This window comes from Dermacentor variabilis, chromosome 4 (assembly GCF_050947875.1).
Source record: "Dermacentor variabilis isolate Ectoservices chromosome 4, ASM5094787v1, whole genome shotgun sequence".
NCBI lineage: Eukaryota > Metazoa > Arthropoda > Arachnida > Ixodida > Ixodidae > Dermacentor > Dermacentor variabilis.
In genome coordinates, this window is record NC_134571.1 from 123,488,868 (window position 1) to 123,512,017 (window position 23,150).

General features: G+C 45.1%; 1 protein-coding gene across 2 annotated transcripts; it reads right to left on the reverse strand.

Annotated features, from left to right (window-relative positions):
- Positions 1-604: 604 nt before the first annotated feature.
- Positions 605-22,535, reverse strand: LOC142577922 (DNA damage-regulated autophagy modulator protein 1-like). 2 transcript variants are annotated; one of them, XM_075687361.1, is made up of 7 exons: positions 22,179-22,535; positions 17,372-17,439; positions 5,708-5,850; positions 5,317-5,494; positions 5,056-5,141; positions 1,087-1,239; positions 605-889 (listed from the first exon to the last, which is right to left on the reverse strand). In XM_075687361.1, the coding sequence occupies exons 1-7, from the start codon at positions 22,313-22,315 to the stop codon at positions 866-868; spliced, it is 789 nt and encodes a 262-aa protein (XP_075543476.1). In that variant the 5' UTR covers positions 22,316-22,535; the 3' UTR covers positions 605-865. The 2 variants fall into 2 exon arrangements, with proteins under 2 accessions (XP_075543476.1, XP_075543475.1); XM_075687360.1 differs by having other exon boundaries at positions 605-1,239; positions 22,179-22,533.
- Positions 22,536-23,150: the final 615 nt, after the last annotated feature.

The window sequence follows — 23,150 nt, forward strand, 5'->3', positions numbered from 1 at the left end:
CCAATTATTTTGCCACTGCATTTACTGTAGTCCTTATTGCCTACAGTAGAACTTTGGTAAATTGCAAGTTCTTTACACATATCGGCCTAGCTTTTATAGGCATTTGCTTGTAGGTACTCGAAAGCAACTGCATAGAAATATTCTATAGAATTTTGTCTTTAGCGTCTCTAAAGCAACTCGATAGAAATATTCTATAGAAATTTGCCTTTAGCATCTCCAAAGCAACTTGATAGAAATATTCTATAGAAATTTGCCTTTAGCATCTCTAAAAAAACTCGATAGAAATATTCTATAGAAATTTGTCTTTAGCATCTCTAAAGAAACTCGATAGAAATATTCTATAGAAATTTGTCTTTAGCATCTCTAAAGAAACTCGATAGAAATATTCTATAGAAATTTGTCTTTAGCATCTTTAAAGCAACTCGATAGAAATGTTCTATAGAAATGTGTCTTTAGAGTTCCTATAAGAATGCGGTGGCCAAATAACTTTTGAAACTCTATAGGAAAATTCTATAGGCAATCAAAATAAACACAATAGAGTTCTATAGAGAACATTCAAAAGACTTTCTAAAAAAACACATTAAAAATTTTTGTAAGGGTCGATGCCATTGTCAACCGTTACCGTGAACGAAGTAATGGTATGCGTGTGTCAAACGGTAGTCAGGGTGGGGAACCTTCGTCTCGGTGAAGAGATAAGCGTCTCTTCTTCTAAGAGCCACTCGCCGCTGTTGAGGCGAACTACCGCGCCGTTCGTATGCCGCAAATTTCGAGCGCACGCCGACGTAGCATATACAACGAGAGTTTGAAGGTGCTATAAGTTATAGGCGACGAGATTCACGGCGTCAAGTCGGCGCCGCCAGATTCGTCAACATCTTTCTTTGCTCGAGCCCTAGAAAAGAAGAGACGAGAAGCACTTGTAGATCACCGCATATATAACGACTCCGAAGGCGCTACCGCGCTGTTCCATGAGAATCAGCGCTGGCGTCACTCTCTCTATATACAGTCCTTGAGTGCGCGCACGCGGAAAAGTCAAAGGGAGGCCGAAGAAAACAACGAGTAGGAGTCGTGCGGACGAAGCCGGGTCACCTCGATGTGTTCGTCCATGTGGCACACTAGGGGAAACAGGTCTACGGTGACAATCACGCGCCGGAACTCGTAGGCAAACGTCAAGAAGAATGCGAGGAACACAGTCACCAAGAACCACTCTCCCGTAGCGCTGATCAGCAACTCCCGGAAGCCCTGCAGGGAGAAGAATAGCGAAAAAAAAGAAAGAAGTGGATTGTGAGACTTTTTATCGTAGTTCACTACAGTTCTTATAGATAGCGCAGGAGCACGACAGTCAGATCCGTGAAAAGAATTAGGATATGGTACATGGCAGTAAACAATCTTCAGGATTGTAAGTAGTTGCGAGTCGATTGGTCATCCTGGTTCCGCCATATCGTTCCTCTATCCGAGCCCTGAAGCAACGAGTTCTGTAGAAGCTGCAGTTTCTCCGCCTCCTCTACTCTACGCCGTCCAAGTAAAGGCACCATTTACGTATTCGCTCTCGAAAAAGTTATTTATTTATTTATTTATTTATTTATTTATTTATTTATTTATTTATTTATTTATTTATTTGCAGAAAGGAGCGGAGTCGAAAACAAAAGTGATACGGCAAAAATACAAACAAAAAGTATTAACAAAATGCATTCTAAACAGCGGTCTTGAAGTTGGTAGAGTCGGCGATGAGTGCGATTGAAGCGGGTAGGCGATTCCAGTCCGTGCTTGTCCTAGGGATGAATGAGTTACTGTACCGGTTTGTACGGCACAATGGCACCCCGACTTCAAGGCTGTGGTCAGTGCGGGCCGAAATATAAGACGGAGGGGCAAAAAAGGTTTCTATTAAAAGGGGGCTCAAATGAAAAACTTTGTGAAAAAGGGAGAGACGGGAACATTTGCGGCGTGACGAAAGATCAGGTAGGTTAAGAGTTCGTTCCATTGAAGAGATGTTTGCATAGCGTGAATAATTAGATAAGACGAAGCGTGCACCGCCGTTTTGAATACTTTCTAGAGTAGAAACTAATGAAGGATGAGTCGGATCCCAAATGGCTGAAGCATAAATTTGGAGCTAACTAAAGTTTTGTAAAGAGTTAGCTTCAGGGAAGAAGGGGCAGAGCTAAAATTACGGCGCAAGTAACCAAGCATGCGGTCAGCATTATTAGTAACATAGTCAATATGCGAGTGCCAAGAAAGGTTATTTGATATAGAGGTAACTGACGTCACAGGTGCACCATTAATAAAGTACATGTGCGTAGCAGTGTTACGAGATATTCGCATGGCCTTGCATTTATTTGAATTTAGTTGCATCCACCAATTAGAACACCACTCAGTTACGCGGTTAAGGTCGTCCTGCAGCTCTTGGGAATCGAAAGGATTAGTAATTTTACGGTAAAGAACACAGTCATCAGCGGAAGGCTTTATGGAAGAAGAAAGAACGCAGTTCGGAAGATCGTTAATATAGATTAGAAAGAGAAGTGGACCCAGGACTGAGCCTTGAGGAACACCTGCTGGTACACTAGAAAACCGAGAATTACGGTTATTAGCGTTTACAAACTGTGTCCGGTTACAAAGAAATTTTTTATCCACTCGAGTACATTTATGTCCAATTTAAGCTCAGTCAGCTTAAGCAGAAGTAAATCATGGTTCACAGAGTCAAAGGCTTTGGCAAAATCAAGAAATACGCAGTCAATGTCAGTAACTAGATCAGAAATCGCAAAAGAGACCGTTAGTAAATGATAAGAGCTGCGTTTCCCAGGAAAAGAACTTACGGAAACCATCTTGACAGGGGTTGCAAATGAGTTTGACTCTAAAAACTGCCTAAAGAATGTCACGTAGCTTAGGGCGCTCCTACCTAAGCACTATAATTAACGGCAATTTAATATATAACGAAGCTCCTAAAATGAGAGTAAGCGCAACGTACCAGGCGTTGATATCCCGTCGTTTCTTCTGCTTCGGTATTTTTTATAGATACGATCATTTCGCCTTGCACACATTGTCCCTCACGATCCGCGAGGCGGGTGCAAAATTCTGGGCACAAGTGCAGAGTTTATATCCGCGACTGTCAGTCTATGCAATAGCGCACGAGAGAAATTCTGTTCGCGTCATGAAGACTTTTGCTAGACTGCATGCATGTTGCAGTTCGCAATACCAGTATATCCGCGACTGTCAGTCTATGCAATAGCGCACGAGAGAAATTCTGTTCGCGTCATGAAGACTTTTGCTAGACTGCGTGCATGTTGCAGTTCGCAATACCAGAGACATGGACACGTGGACGGCAGCAGCGGCTCTAGTAGCGACATGTTGTGGTGGCTTGCTCAACCACAAAGCGTCCAAACCTACTTTCTTTCTCTTTTCCATGTTCTTCTCGACGAAGGAAAATAAAAACTACGACATTCATGATTACGATGTTACCGACGATTTTACATCATCACGTGAGCAGAGTCACTTGATGATGTAATAGCCATTCATTTAAATAATAGTTTTCCACAGTCTTGTGGAACTAAGCGTCACGAGATGTCGCTACCAGCCCTTGCTACTCAAGTCTACGTCTTCGACGATCCTATTACTGTACTCTAGTGTGTTCCGTAAAAGGCAAAACGTACACACACAAGCTGGAAACTCTCCGTGACGACACGGATGCTTATTTTTTTACGTAGGGAAGAAGTATCGTCTTTTTCGAGAAAAGTGCAGCCCACACAACCCTGAAAAGCCAAGTGCAAGGCTTCGTCGCCAATGCTGTAGTTGCAGGTGCTCACCTATGCTTAGAACAGTTAGGTAACCTTATGCAGTGTCAAAGCTTGTCCTCCGAGACCAGGCTGCATAGTCAAAGCCACAGTTTCGGATTCCAGAGCTTTTTTCAATGCGCACCAGTAAGAGGAGGGAGGGCCGCGATGGGAGGAAGCGGCTGCGACCCCCAGAAAACGTTTTCGACAGTGTCATGTCGCGGTCGCTGTACGAACAAATGGGCGCAAGACGTTCGACGCTTTTGGAAAAAATTAGGTACACTAGTGCATATGGGGCGATCGAAATATCTGCGGCGTGAGCCCGCGGTCACAGTTTTGGCAGACATATACCATTCATGATGCCGGTGGTGGACGAATACTGGCGTGGAGATTTACGGCCATCAAAGGTTCCTGCGTCGCTTGTGTTGGTCGCTACGGACAGTTTCCTGCTATATTAGTAACGCTATGCTAAGCTCTTCCATCACCCAGCCGTTCAGAGAAAGCAAGGTACCCTGCCTGTAGCAGCGGAACGTTGCGATCCCGCCTAAGGTGCGCCTCTCCCGCACCGCGTCGATCCAGATAATTATGACCACGTCACAGGCAGCCTTTTGTCGTATACCTGTGGCACCTGGAGCTGAGCAATGCTGATATTTGACGGAGTTGTCTGCTCCGCAACCGCCATTCCTCGATTCTCGTCCACAGAATACATTCCACACCATCCCGCCCCCCGTGAGAAAATTTCATGATGTCTGAGTTTTCCCACAACACACTCCCGGCCACCGATAAGGAATGTATCATCGTCATTCAGTAGTCTTTACTACACTGTCGAACCCTCGTAGAGTAGAAAGGCTTAGGCTGCTATAAAGGGGAAACTGTTGAATGGTGACAATAACGTCTTTTCTACAAGTTAGTGGCTGAGAGTACTTTCGTAGAAAAATAGTTTTCTCGTGCATGCGCAAAATATTTTTGGAAGTGGTCCGCTGAGTTGCGTGAATACTGGGAAGGCCAAAAAAAAAGATAAACGCTGCTGCGGTTCACCCCCCCACAGTCGCCCCCCCCCCCCAAAATAAAGAAGCTGTCTGGGATCGCCAGTGCGTCCTTCTATTCTTTCTTTCTTTATTTTTCTTAGTTATCCAAAGAAAAATTGCAGCTTCTTTTCGCCCGGTTATGTTGCTCTCGCAAGCCACCCCCCCCCCCCCCCCCCCCCAAAAAAAAGTATGCTTTCTCTGCCGCCGCCACTGCGGCACACTAAACGTTTTTGAGACAAACGGTACACAGAAGGTACACAACATACCGGGTCTCCAGGCTCCCGTAAATGTTTCGGCTTGTCACTAAGTCCTTCAGACCATAGATTGTCCCCAACGAACTGGTAACATGCAGCTGGAGTGGGAAAAGAAACGCTGCTAAGGAATATGCATCCTCCATGTTGTTAGAACATCTAGCTTTATCGTCCCTTCTCTGGCAATACGCAAATGAAGTTACTGCAAAAGGAGGAGGGAACGAGAAAGTGGGAGACCAGAAGGGTCGGCCGGACTCAATCCATCAAAAAGGATACTGAATATAACGGCGACGACAGACATCGCGGTGAGCGAAAACCTCAACCACACCATCCGCTTGGCATAGTGCTCTGGACAGAGGCAGCAGGTGAGTCCGGTTTCTAGCGTCATGTAGAGCACAGCCGCAAGAAACATGGTGTACGCGCCGGCGTTGTGGATCGCCCGGCTAGTCAAGACCTGCGTTAAAAATAAAACAAAAAAGAAAAGCGCCAGGTGATACGGCTTCCTTGTGCGGCACCACAAACACATGCACGACAGATATCCCTTACCGCGTTCGCCTCGTTAACGCCATAGGATTTAGTAACTAGTACTATAGTAACTAGCACTCTAGTACACTACGCTGCAGACACTCCGATAAACCCTTGTGATGATGCAAGTCAACTTCCTTACGGGATATGCGGACACGATGAGGTTCCCGAAGACCGCTATGAGTCCCATCATGAGCGAGGCCACGTTGAGGACGTCGACGATTCTCTGACAGCATCGGTTCAGGTTGCGGACGACCACGTACCGGACCAGCATTGTCGCACATGCTGAAGAAAACGTCGGGAGAGAGATTACTGTCGACTTCCCGTGCTCATTCGTTGGGCGCAAAACGAAGGCCTTGAGGATTTTTAAAAGAAAATGATGTTCTGGCATTTTACGTGCCAAACCCACGATCTCTTTAACGCCGCAGTGGGGGACTCCGGATGAAGGTCTAAGGACGATTACTACGAGTATAGCGAGAAATCGAATTAGTTCCTGTTCGTTCATTTTGTATAATGCGCAGAGTACAACTGAGTACAATAACCAAATTACAGGACCCACCAGGCAACGACGTCATCCTCGTCGGTGTCCTTATCGTGGTTATTAGTAACAGTCATACTGCACGAATTATACTTTCATCCTCGTTGGCGTGTTCTGTCGTGGTTATTAGTCATGCTCAGTTGCACTTGGTGCATAACATGATAGAGGCGAAGATAAGCAAGGTTTCTGCCACAAATATGTCCGCCGCGATATAGGGGTGGTGGTTGACGGTGTGCTTTGACGAGGCTTTTTATCTAATAACCGGTGAAATCGTGTTATGTATGAGCCTTTTTCTTTCTTTTTTTTATCAGTGGTTACACGTAGCAGGCGACTATATTTAAGCCCACATGCCGCTTTTACAAATGCAGTCGCAACGTTCCTATACGGAGCATTGTTTTCTCCTGCGTTCGTGCTGTCCGCAAACGGGCGACATGATGCCCAAAAAATAGAAGTACTGCGGCAGCTAAGAGCGGCATGACGTTGGACACTGAATACTGCAGTCAAACAGTATTTTTTTTTTCTGTGCTCAATATAGGCCGACCTCACAGCCTCAGATAACATATGCGCACGTCTGATGAGTGCCATGTTATCACTAATTACTGCCATCTTTCCTATGGAATTATGTCAAAGTATAACCTATAGTTCACTACTGTGTCAACCTGCAATGTGCGTTTTTGCATTAGTCCATTACTTTTCAGGCAGGGTAAAAGGGGAGAGGGTAGGCCGGTGACGTATCTGACAGAGAGCTATTTTTCTTCTTTGAACCTCGCTCCTGACGTGCAATAACCTGAGCCTTCATTTCACATCAGTTTCTTCAACGAAAAAAAAACGTTCGTAGCTAAATATAAAAGTTACTTACCATCACCATTACATAATTACCTTACCATTACATAATCAAAGTTACTTACCATAGTTACCTCATCAGACTGAGTGCCACTCGTGATTATTGTTCAGTCTAGTAAGAGCTAGTACAATCAGCACCCTCTCTGGCAACGTGGTGGTGTTGCCAACCCTTTGGGGGCGTATTTTTGTCACACAACGACAATCGCCATCTGTATTTCGTGCCTTTCCTTTCTTGAACGCTGCGCGATCGGTCGACTATATCTCGAGAACGGCACACGTGTGATCAACGTGACATCGCGTTCTTGACCGGAAAGTAGCAAGCGGCAGAGCTTTTAAAAAAAATGAAATGAAAGCAAGACAGATGACAATTATTGTAGCGTGCCAAGAATACGCGCCGAAGGGTGGAACACTATTTTAGAGTGACAGACGTACGCAAGAGTACTCTTTCCAAGCCCTATATCCTCCACCCATGTGCCCCTAGGGTAGCAAACCGGAAACTCGCCTTTGGTTAACCTCGACTCCTTTCTCTCTCTCTCTCTCTCTCTCTCTCTCTCTCTCTCTCTCTCTCTCTCTCTACCGTATAGTCAGGCTTCAGGGATCGTGAATTTACTATAGTGCCGGGCTGCCAGGCCAGGCGGCTTAAACCCGGTCACTGGTCACAGGACTATAGAGCGAGGCGAACGCAGAAGGAATCAAGAGAGAAATAAGAAAGTTTGAAAGGTCAACCAGCCGCTCGTTCAATCTGGCATCTTGCGCAGGATGAAGACGCAAGGATAATGAAAGGATATTAAAAAATAATGACGGCTACCCAATCCTTCCGTCCAAGTGTCACGTTTGCCGAATTGCAGCACGGGAATGTTCGCGCTTCTAACTAATCTCGATCGCAAGCATGCAGAGTCAGGCGGGGCATTCGCGCTTGGACATTTTCACATCTCGGACACCCTTGCCTCGACCCTGCCGTTTTTTCTTCCACCGCTCGCTAAGCCTTGCGTTTTGACGCTGCTGCCAACAATGCGAAACTTCAACGCAAGATGCTTGTAGTTAGTAGGCAGGACGACCTTATAAAGTCACCGATGTGTTTATGCATATTTAGAGCAACATAAATTCATAGTGTCCAAGAGTTGTTTAGAGGCGTACTGACATGAAAATATTGTGTCTACCTTTAGCTGTTCACTTCCTAATTAAGGTAAAAACGAGAGTTCCGCAAATTATTTCACAGCACCTTTCCTACGACCCACTCGAAACTCGTGAAAAAAAAAATTATGCGGATCCCACGCACTGTATATAGAATCGACGTAAGCAAAGCTTTCTATGATGTTTGCTTTGATTCACAATAATTAGCGGTGATGTTACGGTGAATGTTTAGTTTCTTCAGCGTTTAGTGCTGTACGAGATTGGTGAGTTGATGGTAAACGTTACCTTGCGTGGACTGCTGCTGTTTGTCTAGGTAGGACACAGAACACGCAGCGAGACGTGTTTGTTTTAGGCGTTGTTGTGCGCAATTGTTCATAACCTTCGAGAAGGTTAGTATCGTCATTGTCTCATAGGGCACATTGCAACGGGGCAGAAGTGTTAAACTTTACCTGAATCGTGGGACTGTAAGTGCCAAAACCACAATCGCATCTTGAGGAACGCCGTATAGTTACAGACTACGGACAAATTTTGAGCCTCTGTAATTCTTTAACGAGCACCTAAATCTAAGTACACAGGCGTTTTTGTATCTCGCCCCCGTCCAAATGTGGCTGCTGCGGTCGGTATCGAACTCGCGACCTCGATCAATGCCATAGCCGCAGAGATAGCACGGCGGGCACAAACTGTTGAAACGACGCGCGACGCCTATCAATCCCCCCCCCCCTATGTAATGCCCTGACGGGCCCTTAGGGTACTCAAATAAATAAATAAATAAATATGCTACTACAGTCCCTAGAATATTTCCTAGAAAGCATCGTCCGCTTGTCCCTAGAAAATTTGTCTGCAACCGCTCGCGTGTCTAGCAGTAGCGTTTGATCGCCTTCTCATGTCGCCTTTCCCCTCTCCCGCCCTCACTCGCATATGCGAATTGCAAGCGAAGAGTGCCAAGGCACTCACTCTTCGCTCGTTTCGTGGCTGCGTCGGTCATACCCATTCTCTGCCTGCTCTCCCCCTAGCTCTTATCTACCACTCTATCCACCTCCCCTCTGGACGGTTGCAAACTGTAGAAAGATAAGCGCTGCAGTTTCTGCAGTTCTTTTGCGGGGAGTCACGGATAACTACATCCATCAATATGATATTGTGGGGACGCCCAGGGAGCTCCAGAGGACATTGTGCACATGCGAAGCGGCGCAAATCTCCAAACGAACTTCCCGCGTCGCCTTTCCTGTCTGCCACGCTCCTGCTACGTATACGCACGCTCTGAACCACCTCCCGACACGGTGTGCAAGGCAGCAGCAGGAGCACTGGAAAAGTGGAAGGAAGCTTTGTTTTAAAGGGCCCCTCACCAGGTCTGGCCATAACAGTGTATACAATGCGTGCTAACGACCGTGTCTGCTAAGTATCACGTCGCTACGCGCCACGGAAAGAGATGAAATTTCAAAGCGAACGCCGTTTGCCCTTCTCCTTGCGGGCGCTGTGCTCCCAGCGGGAAAGGTGTCGTATATGCGAAAGTGCGTCTACGTAGATGTGTCTTTTCTGTGACGTCGCTCATAGTGACACGTGATTTTGAGAATTATTCAAGGCAACATTTGTTATTTGCGTATAATCTGTTGCTTCAATATGCGAATTAAAGTTTAGAAAACTAATAAAACGCACAAACCGAATGTCTGCGTCTTTTTTGTTTTACTTCGCACCGTAGCAAGAGATGTACTTCTGTTTCGTCTGCTTGTTCCCACGTCGTTCAGTCGCGCGCGCAGACAACGAAACTATATCCTTTTCTACGGTGTTCCAGCGCGCGATCACGCTCTGTGAACCGCTTGCGTCCGCCTTAGTGTTCGTGCAGCACTGACTTATGCCGCTAATCAGGTGTTCTCGGGCACAGCGCGCAAAATTGTGCTCTGGGCGAAACGAGATAAACGCGACAGCTCGCGCGGAGCACCGTCAGCCAAAGTGCGCCGCGAAGCAAAAAAAAAAAAAGCGAGGAAAAAAAAGAATAACGCGGGGCCTGTGAGGTACGCGACTTCGAGTTCCAGTATGGGAGAAGGCAGGGAAGGAATTTCGGTTGCGGAGGCTAATACAGGGCAAGCAGAGTCTCTATGTTGGCGGTGACGCTCGCCTCCTAAAATCATAGGTTCGCGGCACTGAAATATTTCTACCTCCGCTATTAATGAACCAATTTTAATCATTCTTATGGTAGAACGCTCCCTAGAGGGCACATAACAACTTCCAGCGTATAACCGAGAAAGAGAGAGAGAGAGAGAGAGTGAGAGAGAAAACAAGGATAGGGAAGGCAGGGAGGTCAACCACAAGAGCATCCGGTTTGGTACCCTACACTGGGGGTGGGGGAAAGGGGAATCGAAAGAGGAAAAAGGGAGAGAGTAAGCGCTGAGTGCGTGTGGGAGGGACACGCATACAGGGACACTATAAACGGTCTCTTAAGCCGGTGCACTTCAAGTACTGCACTAGTGCACCTAATTTTCTATGTGACCTGGTAAGGGGCCCTTTAAATGAGACTCCACCCGTCACTGAAAGCGGATGTAGTCGAGGTGGCGGGGTCTGGTGGTTGAAAGCCAAAGACCGTAGCCCTGAAACCTGCCAAATAGCGCTTTTTCTTGGGTGCTCTCAAACGGGTTGTAGAACTTAGCGTCCTTCCTTCCCCTTACGATCACCATACATTTTCTTGGGAACGCAGGCGTGGGTGGAGGGAAGGGGGGGGGGGGGGGCGTGGCACTCTCTCCCCGTATTCAGTCGAGTTCTGAATGGAGTCGGCTCTTGGCAGCACGGCCATATAATGTGTGTGTACGCATCAGTAGTATCGGGTACCACGAGACCGCCACAACAGCCAGTTTCGCTGGTCAGGTTGACTGGTCTCTTTTTACCACGTCCAAAACCGCGCTACGCTTGGCACGCATTTTGAACTGGTCGCATTAATAGATAACGTATTTAATTATTTGTTGCGCTCTTGGTGAGTTGAGTCTGTACAGCGCAATAGCTGGGTCGGCGAGTATCCAATAATCCAATAAAGTAATAAGAGCAAGACAAAAATGTTCCGTTATTACGCTCAAGTCTCGAGAGTGCTACATACACAGCAGTAAATGGCTAAATGCTGATTGCTCGCCCCCCCCCCCCCCCCCATACAATTTCCTGCAAAAATTACTAGAGGGCACTCTGAAACTACAAGCATGGCAGTTCCGCAAGCATCGGAATGATGGGCATTATACATGGGTTTGCCTAAAGTGCGTCCTTTTCGTTTCAAACAGCTTTGCAACTTAATCCTTTTCAACAAGGTATTGCGTTATAAATGTCTCAATTCGCAATGATTACACATGTGGACAGGGACTGAATCTCTTGCCGTGTGAGAAAAAACAACTACGAGTGCTTGGAAATTTAGAAAGATAATGTTCCTGATTGGCTGTTCAAGGTGGAACCCTGGACAGCCCTTGAAGAATTTTAATATAACAAACTCAACAAAGGTCTTGCAGATCACATGTATTAAGTGCTCTTCGTGTATCTGTGGACAGCAAAAGTGTGGTGGTGTTTGTTGTAATTGTTGTAACGTCGAGACCCGGGAAATAAAGAAAAAGATAAGACAACCAAAAATAAAGCGTAACGAATAACGTCGCACTGAACGACCGAAGCCACGCCCACGAAGATTAGACAAATCCATATTTTTCACATTAGCCGAAGGATCGCGGTGCCAGGGATTTCTTTATTAACTTCTGTAAGAAACTCTATGGTCGCCCCTACGTAGAGACAACAGCCAACGATCATTTATGCCCCGTCTTTATCCTTCGTATCTTCAGCAAACGCTTACGTCCGTCAGTAGCAGCGCCAAACAAGCCTTGAGAAGAAGGGCGGCTGTGCGATAGGGCATGAAGGCCAAATGTAATAGAGCTTTCAGTGAAGTTTCGTTTCACGCGCGTTGTTGCAACAAACAAGCCGTGAACCAACTTATCGGTAGTGTTGTTGACGACCGCCTTCTAGGCGTCGTTATATCCCGCGTCGTCGAGCTTTCACTGTGCGTACTTTGTACATTGCGTTCAGGCTAAAGTAACACTCAAAAGAAAAAAAATAACTTCACCTGTATTAGTAGATTACCATTCCACAATGCCCAAAAAAGCCACTCTTAGCCTTCTCACAAGCCAGAGAAGACGCAAGAGACAGATGGTGGCGACGACGCCTCGACGCTTCCGCACGAGTTTGCGGTGACGTCACAAATTTTGACGGTGCCTGCTTTCCTTTTCCTCTTTCCATTCCCTTTTCCCTTACTCCCAACCTAGGGTAGCAAACCGGGCGCTCGTCTGTTTGACCTCCCTGCCTTTCCCCTCCTTGCTCGCTCTATCTCTCCCTTGACGGCGTCTGCTCGGCCTTCGTTAATTAATTATCCAGACGCACTTCTTTCTATTCCAAAAGAACGAAAGCCTGAACTTAGCGTGTCTCGAGAACTATTACTGGGCAACAATGGCTAAAATACGACAATATACCTTAAACTCCATGACGTCACACTGACGTGCGGCGCTCTGCTATCGGTGCGAAGCTTAAAGAAGAATGCAAGTTTGGCTTTTATTTGCTCTAACGATAGCAATTTCTCTAAAGAAGCGAAGTAAACGGAAATATAGTTTTGAATGAATGCTTGCTTAGTTTTAATGTCCCTTTAATCTAACTTATCCATGTTATAACGCCCGAAATTCGAGATGTTCTCCGCGCAATCGGTGTTGAAATAGGGAGAAAATAATACGGAGTCCGCACATTTTCCGTACCAATGAAACGGACTGCACGGCGAATTACGAGATTGCAAGCAAAGAATGTTTCTGCAGAGATCCATAATGATTTAGGAGCCTGCATCCCAAAATGTTATATAGGGACCAGGTGCGGCTTACTTATCGCTTTTTCTTTTTCATATATATATATATATATATATATATATATATATATATATATATATATATATATATATATATATATATATATATATATATATATATATATATATATATATATATATATATATATATAGCCACCACCAGATGGCTGGAGGAAGTCGCGCTTCCAAGAGTGTCCTCGAAGGCTTTGACGTGGCAATGATGGCACCTGTGTAAGTGCACCTGGCCCTCACAAGCAATCGCCACAAGCCGAATAACCGCAGCGGTGGCTATGGCATTTTTCTAATGAAAACAATGTCGCGGGTTCAATTCCCAAAACACCGCGGTCGCCATCGGATGGCAGCGCAATTCAAAACCGATCGTCTGCTCCAGCTGCGTTTGGTGCACTAAGGAACTCCGGGTAGCCACAATTAATCCGGAGCTCAGCGCTATCAGCGTCCATCACATGGTCCCTGTTTTCTTTTGGCACGTTTAATGAAGCCCTACCAAGCCACGAAAATTCCGTACCGGCAGCCTCAACTCCCCCCCCCCCCCCCAAAAGAAAAATAAAAGAACTTTGACTCACTGTTGACTGCACACGCCTCATTAGTTACCGCCACCAGAAAAGGATAAGACAAAACAAGACACATTCATGCGGAATCAAGGCCAGCACTGCGTGCGCCTGTGAAGGCTTTACACGCGTTTCGACGTCCGCCAAGCACTTTAGAGGCAATCTTGAGCAACGCTAAGTAAGTTAGATTGTATACGCTTTCCTTGCCTAGCCAAGCACGATCCATTGGTTGGTCGGTCGGTCAGTATCTCACAGGATATATCAGTGGATCTTTTTTTTTTTCAGCACCGGCGTTTATTATCACTGCACATTAACCAACAAATATCGTGAAAGTGAGTGCCACATCTGTTCTCCATAATCAAACAACTTATGACGACATAATACGTGCACATATAATGTGCCTTCATAATCGTCTCCAAACCACACAGATATCTTGATGAAATAGCGCATGATATTGAACTGTCTAATTGATTTTCTTAATTGTCTAGGGCTACCTCATTCTTAAAAACTCAGTAGGTACACTGATATGTGGGACGGAATTTTAAGCAAAATAGCAGTGCCAGTGCGCGAAACTATATACCTTCTGCGTTTGCAAACAACGAATCACAACATAAAACGTATAAAGCGGGCTAATATATATAGCGAATCTAAAGCGCATAGACCTCTTCATGGAATAGCGCATGATTTTAAACAACGTCTTGGATTTTATTATATTTCATACATTTGGCACAACACATTATTGGGCCACTGCGGTATGAATGCCACAGTGACACGGGGGGTATAGAAGCCTTAAACATATTTACATATATGTATGCCAGTTCTGAGTAATACTTGTTGGGGGGCTAGTTAGTGCATGTTTCCAGAAGAGGGTTGTAGCGCCGAAAAAGACAACACATAGCAAGCGAGACGGAACAGGCGCAACTTCCAACTGTTTATTCACCGCGTATGCGAATGAATATAAGGACAAATCAAGATGGGTAGCAAGAACCACACATGCGCGCGATGGTTTTACAAAAAAGAAAGCGGATAAAAGATACGTGAGGTACACACGTATCTCACACCCGTGTATCTAAAAAAGCAGTTTCATTCTTATAAATGGAGATAGATGGGGCGCTAACACAATCGCTACAGTTTCTTTTAATGTAGAAGGCCTCCAACAGTTCACGGGTTGTCTGGTCCTTACTTCTGTTTAAAACCTTTGCTTCTTGCAGCCTTGCCACACGCTTAATCTTCCTTTCTTCTCCGCAGACTTTACAATGATGCGGCAGATGAGAACCAGTGCCATTTTGTAAATCCCGATTATGTTCCGCTAATCGGTCGTTAATACAGCGGCCGGTTTGTCCGATGTACTTCTTTCCGCATGTGAGAGGAATTTGATATACGACTCCCACGGCACATTTAACCAGCGGAGCTGCATGTCTCTTTTTACATTCAGTTTTGTTTACCTTGTTGGGATCAGTTTTAACGCACAAGCCAGCCAGTTTCTTTGAGGAGGAAAAAACCACAGGAACCTTATATTTTGTCGCCAAACGCTTCAAATTATGCGCTACCTTATGGGTGTAAGGGATGACAACCGGTCTACTTTTTCTTTTGGTGACCTCATCTTGGTCGCCTTTTTTTTTCTACTTTCTTTCTTCAATTTTCGCAGCAATTAGGGCTTCAGCTACTCCGGTTAAGATCGAGGTTGGAAAGCCTGTTTTTTCCAACTTCCAAATCTGGGTTTGAAAGCTTTCCTCTGCCTTATTGCAACAAGATTTCTTCAGCGACGCTTCCAGGCACATGTGAGCAATGGCGCGCTTCACTGTCTTTGAATGGGAGGAATCATTTCTCTTTGCATACACATCTCCTCTCTGCTCTTCCCTCTGCAAACACCAAACATCGCCTTCGACTTCGCGACATTTCTGCGTCGGCTACTGTCAGTGTGCATCCGCATGAACTGATGTGCACATTTCGGCATACCTTAGCCGCCAGCGATATTGTTGAAACATAAAGATTGCGTCGCATTAAAGTTGGGACTTGTGCAGTGCATAAATCTGAAACATTGCAAGGGGTTATACACGTTGCGTGAGATTAAAATAAAGGCGATTTTACGAATCGAATTTAGTTGTGCAGCGTTTCACCCGCTTCACGCGAATGCCAACAACGTTGTATCTGAAATTTAATTTTTTCTCAAAACTCCACTTGCATTTCTGTTGTTGAAGCACGCTGATTAGTGGCAGCGAAAAAACGAAGCGCGAACTTCCCTGTTATTGATTTTGCGACGAAATCGCACCGCCACCGAGCTCTCAGTGTGACGTGAAATATTTCGAGGCACTTTTTCGTATATCGGCCGTTTCCGTACAGTAGAAGTTTTCAAAAGTTGCTAGGTTGAGTCAGTGGTACCTTTAAAATACAATGTAATCATTCTCATTGATAAACAGATGAGTAGTCCTGAGTGAATGTCGTCAAAATTCATGACATCACGGGTGGTTAGTGCGGGGACATGAATGCGGCGTTGCCAATTGCCATTCACTTTTACGTATTTTTTTTTTCGCTTCTGGATAGAGAAAGATTGACTTTTGTAACACTTCAAAATCGCAATTTATCAGCACAGCTTAATATGCGGCCCTTAAGAACTTCGCTTAAAGTTCCAAAGGAGCAGATCCCGCGCGACTTAATTCCAAGTCTTGCGACTTTCCCGTATGCGGTTGGCCGGCCGTGTTGTTTCTGTTTCTATAGCGTCGGTAGATCATGAATCACAGCATTTATAACCAAGGTGCCCTACTTTCGTGCTAAATGGCACTAATGCTGCAAGCAATGCATTCGCTAAAAGAAAGATCATATTTCCTAGAAGAAAGTTTCTATAGGAGCACTGCATCACAATGAACAAGACAAGTATCACGCTACCGAAAATACCTGCCCGTCATGTGGTTTGTATTGTGTAGTAGGCTGTTGCCAGGAAACCTTTAGCGTATATCTTCAATGAGTCGAGTTGGCAACACACTTTCGAGCTTTCGTAACTTTCATGCATTACAGCGAACGGTAACGCGCTGGGCAGAAATGGTGCGCAGATGACTGGAAGCAATGACCGCACGTTTAGCGTATTAATATAAACAGCCTATTGTGTTAGAACTTGAGGTCGACAGGTGCTCTGCTCCAGCATTGCCGAAGTCAACAGCGTTTATCATCACAAAGACAAGGACACCTGCTAGTGTGTTAGTAAACGGGCCCAATCTTCACTGTCGTTCTCGTCCAGCATGTACGTGAATGTCTGTACACCTTCTGATATCGACTGGTTTAGAGACACCTCTTTTAAATGATATAACACATTCACAGATTATATGCGACTGCTTTTACAAACGAAGAAACAAAAGACAGCAATAAAACAAAATTTTTAAAGACAAGTTATGGGGTTTTACGTGCCAAAACCACTTTCTGATTATGAGGCACGCCGTAGTGGAGGACTCCGGAAATTTCGACCACCTGGGGTTCTTTAATGTGCACCTAAATCTAAGCACACGGGTGTTTTCGCACTTCGCCCCCATTGAAATGCGGCCGCCGTGGACGGGATTCGATCCCGCGACCTCGTGCTCAGCAGCCCAACACCATAGCCACTGAGCAACCACGGCGGGTAGCAATGAAACAGTATTGCAATACAACAAAAAAGAAGATTGACACGTAGCCGTTTCCTTTCATTCTTTCTTTCTTATGGAATGAATTGCTTTGTAACGCTTCTTGATATTTGTTTACACATGACTGCTGCTCGTTGTTGAGCGCGTTGCATTATTTACTGAACATGGTTGCACTAGACGAACACGGCGCCAGAAGCGTGCGTGATAAGCCATTTGTCGAAGCTTTCTGAAGATGTGAATATATACGTACCCAAGAGAGATCCGAAGTAAAGGAGCAAGCTGAACACACCGCTTTGTGGCGGTGAGGCACCGGCTTCGCTGAAACAAACCCGAACAGGTCTTACACACACCGCGGAAACAGCACCCGTGTCCACAACGACACGGAAGCGTTGCAAGGATCGTTCATCATGGCTGAATCCATGTTGACGATGCGTTTCTCAAAGCATCAATTAAGTGGCCAAAAAAGTTATAATAATAATAATAATAATAATAATAATAATAATAATAATAATAATAATAATAATAATAATAATAATAATAATAATAATAATAGAATCTTGCTACACCTCCATATGTCTTGCGCAGCAAGAAAATATTGTTGTTACACTTGAGTTAATCATCCTGATACATTTCCGAAAGCCACCTGACTATTCAGCAATCCGCCTAAGTAGGCTCCGGTGCCTTTAACCCCAGAAAGCAACTTATCCACACTTATTTCTGGCCATCGAGAATACATTCGTACGAATAACAATACAAATAATAATCCAGTCAAATATATTTAGTGTCGTAATTATACAATTAGTAAGTGGTTTACTCAACTATCCACAACTGAAAACTTGCACAATCGTATCAACAATGCTGATATGGGGATTGCGTTAAGTTTAAAGCGCTCACATCTAGAGTTTTGAGGTATCAGGTCAGCGTATTGGAAATGATACGTTGGACTACGTAGGTTTTATATCACCATCATCAGCAAGCGGTCGCTACTGGTTCGAAACGTTGCAAGTGCGTGCCACGTAGAAATACGAATGAACGAAACAACACGCGCGAAATATTTGGAACTCTGTCTTGCTCCGCTGTCAGAAAGTGAAAGAAATGAAACTGGAAATGAAAAGAAGAGTCCTCTCCGTACGAGCAAAATCACTATGAAATGTTGCATTTAAAATATTTTGTTGAAGAGAAAGAGAGAGCAAGATAAAAGAGATGAGAAAGACAAGGAAGGTAACCGGAAAATAGATATCTAGTTTGCTAAATGATAAAAACCACAAGGCCGTTCGAATGCATAAGGACGAAGTCATAAGACATATCCATGTACTGTCCACCATTCTCATGGTTATATCATGGTGGTTGAACCGTCATGATTACAGCTCTCGCAGACACTGGTGCCTCTGGTCATTTTTGTAGGAGACGCTATGGTTAGATCTCAGAGGTCATGTTTCGATGACAACGCAAGGTCGTTGATCCTATATTTGTAGACCCCTAACTGTAGTCCTTCATGTTTGCGAACTTGATTATGTTTATGTGACGATGACCCTTCAAGAAACGATGCGTGCTCACAGTGTGCGACGAACCAGGAATCTGGGCGTTTGAGCATGCTGATAATCACAGGAACGAATGAATAACTGGAAAATTAACATATGGGAACAAATTACTATTTTCTGGAAAATTTGGACCAGATGAATAGGTGATTTTATTTGAAAGGTTCGCTGAAGAAGTTAGACTGGAAGGAAATTAGGATACCGCGAAGTTTGGGGACTTAATATCATCGTCTTCGTGTCGTTTATACACTAATTAATTGTTTTGCTACGTCATCAGTTAAGAAACGCCATTTGCTGAGTCCGCCTGTCTTTAGAATTACATCGTCGTAATCAGGACGCCTCCTTATCCTCAGGTTGACCCTCACAATATCGTAAAAAAAAAAACTCGCTTCTATCATTACCTCTGGGGATCGAACAGATGTCCTTGAGGAAGGGTACTGTCGGCAGCCGGATCCGCTGAGCACTAAGCTATCGCGCAGCCTTCGCGATTGGAAGTTTCTGCGGAGTCGTGTGCGCCGTGAAGACGCCTTGATTGATGGTGTCTGCGCGTATTTCGTAGGCCGCAGCAGGAAATACTGTAGCTGACGATGACAACTTTGTGCGCGTTGTAAACGAGTTATTTCTGAGAATATATATGACAGTCGTGTTCTCTGCGAAAGCACTCCGCCATCGTAAAGTAAGCGAGTTCGGATGTGGAGGAATCGTTGAAGCCTGCTTATTTCTTTTTGCAAGATACGCCTTGTGACTGGTCCACCATCGTGCACGTGTGGTTAGGCAGATGAAGACAATAGCTAAGTGTTGGTCAGTTCAGCTAACGCCCACAAAAGGCAGCAGACACGCGACAAAGCAAGAATTCTTCGCCACTACCGTTTGTCTTTTCGTGCTATATAATTCATTCATTCATTCATTCATTCATTCATTCATTAGGTTTAACATCGCAAAGCAACAACTGCAGTTATGCGAGACACCGTAGTGGAGGACTCTGGATCAATTTTGACCACCTGGGGCTCTTCAACGAGCATCTAAATCGAAGTGCACAAGTGCTTTTGGCATTTCGCCATATGACTTTATCTATCTATCTATCTATCTATCTATCTATCTATCTATCTATCTATGTCTCCCTCTCCCGCCTCCATCAAAATGAAGCCACCGCGGCGCGGAATCGAACCCATGACCTCATGCACAAGCTATACTACGGCGGCGGGTTTTCATAGCATACTTGTATCATGCCCTGTTTCAGGTTGGAAAAGCCGTTCTTAAAACAGTCAAATATATGTGTATGACTAAGTCGCTGGCGAGGTTGTAAAAAAAAAAACATTGCGCATGAGCAGCTTAGCAGCAGACGTAAGTTTTCTCGTTGTCAACTGCCGTATATATAGCATTAAGAACAATATATATATAATATTTCCACAGCCTACTATGCAAGACCAAACCAAGCGTTGTGCTTCGGGCGAAATCGTAGGTCGATGGCGATATAGCAGACTACGAGGCTTTTCCGAATAATTTCACATGCTTCAGAAAAAATAGAAACTGCCATGGAGTAGGGGTCTTTCTAGTTGTTGACAGACTGCTTGCTTGTTCAACCCTTGAAATCGGTTGACGGAACTTGCGAGGACATATGGTGCGAAATTAGGTTGCCAAATGGACAAACAATATCGGTATGTTCGTTTTAAAAGCCCCCTACGAGCTCTATCACTGTTATGTCTGATTTTTCAAAGACAATAGAGACAGTTAACACGGATTATCTTGTTATAGGCGGTGAGTTTAACATCCCAGGGCTTCCTTGGAATGAGCAACCTTCTCATACTAGTGCTGGTCTGAAACAGCAAAATGCGTAAATTTTAAGCATAATGAACAATTTTACCCTAACTCAGATGGTGACACAGGGCACGCGACAATATAACACCATAGGTGTATTTTTAACTAATCAGTCAAATCGCGTTAAGTCGATTTTAGTAGTGACTAGTATTAATGGCCATGAAGGCGTGTTTGTGAAATGAAATTGCCGTACCAAAAGACGCAAAACTCGACGGTCAGAAATATGTATAATTACATCCACGCGAACACGAATCAAATCGGCCTTGCATTACAAGAGCTTTTAGCAGAATTCGAACTTCTTTCCGAAACAAGCAGAATCTGTGATTTATGGTTTCAGTTCAAAACGAGAATGCTTGAGCTTCAAGAAACAATATCATGAGTTCAGACCATCCGGCATTCTAAATCTAAGCAATGACTTAATGATGAGTTACGGCGCCTTACAGGTAAAAAAAAAAACAGGATATGCAGTAAATTAAGAAAATCCCCAGCCCCCGAAATTCGCGAGCAGCCGGTGGCCATAACTAAAATGTTGCAAGCAAAAATTGGTGGCGCAAAAACGGCATCCTTCAGCTCTCTTTCTTTTCGGTTAGGACAACACAGAACCTATCCTGCAAGTTTAATAAATGGAGCAGAAAAGAGAGGGTACGTGTTCCTTCACTTCAGCATAATGAAGCAGAAATAGAAAATACTTTAGATAAAGCGAACTGCTTCAACAAGTATTTTGCCTCCATCTTCACATCAAATAAGTCGAGCGAAATTCCGCCGCTGCACCCCAACGGCAGTTTCGACGACATGCAAGATATAATTATTGATGAGACTGCTATCAAGTCTTTTAAGAGTTTAGATCCCAGTAAAGTTGGAGGGCCGGATGAATTGACAGATGGTTTTCTTAAATTATGCGCACTGTTCATACCACCTTTAGTCAACTGTACTCGAAGTCATTGAGCACGGAGAGGCTTCCAAACGAATGGAACATGGCATGCGTTGTGCCAGTGCACAAGTCAGGACCCCGGAAACTAGACGGCAATTACAGACCAGTATGTTTAACAATTCTTGTCTCCAAAATATTAGAGCACGTCTCGTATCGCAACATTATGACACACATTATTAATTAAAACCTCCTTAATCCAAAACAGTACGGTTTTAGACAAGGAGTTTCCTGTAGAACCCAATTAACAGAGTTCATTGAGTTTGTAATACACTAGACAGGGGTGTGTTGACTCGGTGTTTGTAGATTTCAGAAAAGCGTTTGACGTAGTAGATCACAATTTGGTTATAAGCAAACTACATTGGTGCAATACCTGCGAACAAGTAATCACGTCGATTCAGGAATACCTTCACTTGCGGTTTGTGTTGAGGTAAACGCTGCAAAATCTGATGTCGTTCACGAAATGTCCGGTGTCCCTCAGGGTTCGGCATTAGTTAGGCCCGTTGCTTTCTTTACTACTTATAAATAAGCTTTCAGATACCGCCGCTTCTTCCACGCGATCGTTTGCTGGTGATCCAACAAAATATGTAGAAAGTACCACCTATATCAATACAGTTACCTTACAATATGATTGCATACGTGTCACCGCTCTTTCCACTGCGACTGATAGGTTGCAGTGTCTGGCCTTTCACAGCTTTCACCACAACAGTTCACTGGTTTCGCGCCACGGCAAACGCGGTTAGGCGGACGCGCGCGCACCAAACGCGGCTCACCTGATGTACGGCGCGTACACGGTCACTGCTCCCGTCAGCGCCGCCCAGACGTACGCGATCAAGGCGGCGCCGATCAGGCTGACCGCCACCATTGACGGCACCCAGCCGACGCCCGCACAAATCACCGTCACCTCCATATTGACCGACGACGCCGCCGGGCACAGCCAGGCTCTCTAAGCCTAACGGTTGAATCAGCCAGGCGCCGCCGCTGAAGCCGTTCAACAAACGCGCTTTCTCCCGGCGCCCGACGTGGAGTTAGGCGACCATGTACAGCGGCAGCTTTCTCTCGGCGCTTCGACGGGAAATGAGCCCAAGCGTAGTCGGGGTGCTCATCGGAGGTGCGCCGCCGCTATCTCCTCACCGAACGCGCGACAGGGAGAGCGAGAGCATAATCGAAAGGCAGATGTGCGAGTAGAGATATGGGGCCGCCAACCGGAGCGGCTCACCTTTGCACGCATGTATCTATGGGTAGATTACGCGTAGAGCTCCGTTTTCCATTGTCCGGCGGCACTGTCAGCCTGTTACTACGTTTGAGTCGACGGATTAGATATAGAATCTTCAAATGACAGCTGAGTTAAGCCTAAACTAGTTTAACCGTCCAACTCGTTCTACCCTGGCCGTCATGAGAAGAGGCGCCAAAAGTTCCCAAGATTTACGTTACGTCGACGCAGACGTATTATACTTTCAGATCCAACTTGATTTGATTGTCGTATGTGCGACGGTGAATTCGCAAGCAGAATATTTTACTTCAGTGTTGATGGACAGCCAGTTAACTGTCACCTGATGTAACAGGTTGTTGAATACAAGCACGCACCACACGTTGGTCTCACGCGCGTCAACTCTTATGCTAATTCCGGCGTTAAAATTTAGTGCGCCATCTTATTGGGAACGGGGCAAAATTGCATTTCCGGGCCGCACTGTCGTTTAGAAATGAAGTCGTTTTTACGGACATATCTATTCCCGCACTCGAGC

Bases quoted from the DNA above. Each gene is read 5' to 3' on its own strand.
- LOC142577922 (XM_075687360.1), bottom strand. From the start codon at position 22,315: ATGGAGGTGACGGTGATTTGTGCGGGCGTCGGCTGGGTGCCGTCAATG. The intron at 5,851-17,371 runs GTACGTATATAT...CGTTTTCTTCAG, and splicing joins TTACTTCGGATCTCTCTTGG to CATGTGCGACAATGCTGGTC. The intron at 1,240-5,055 runs GTATGTTGTGTA...TTCTCCCTGCAG, and splicing joins TACGGGAGCCTGGAGACCCG to GGCTTCCGGGAGTTGCTGAT.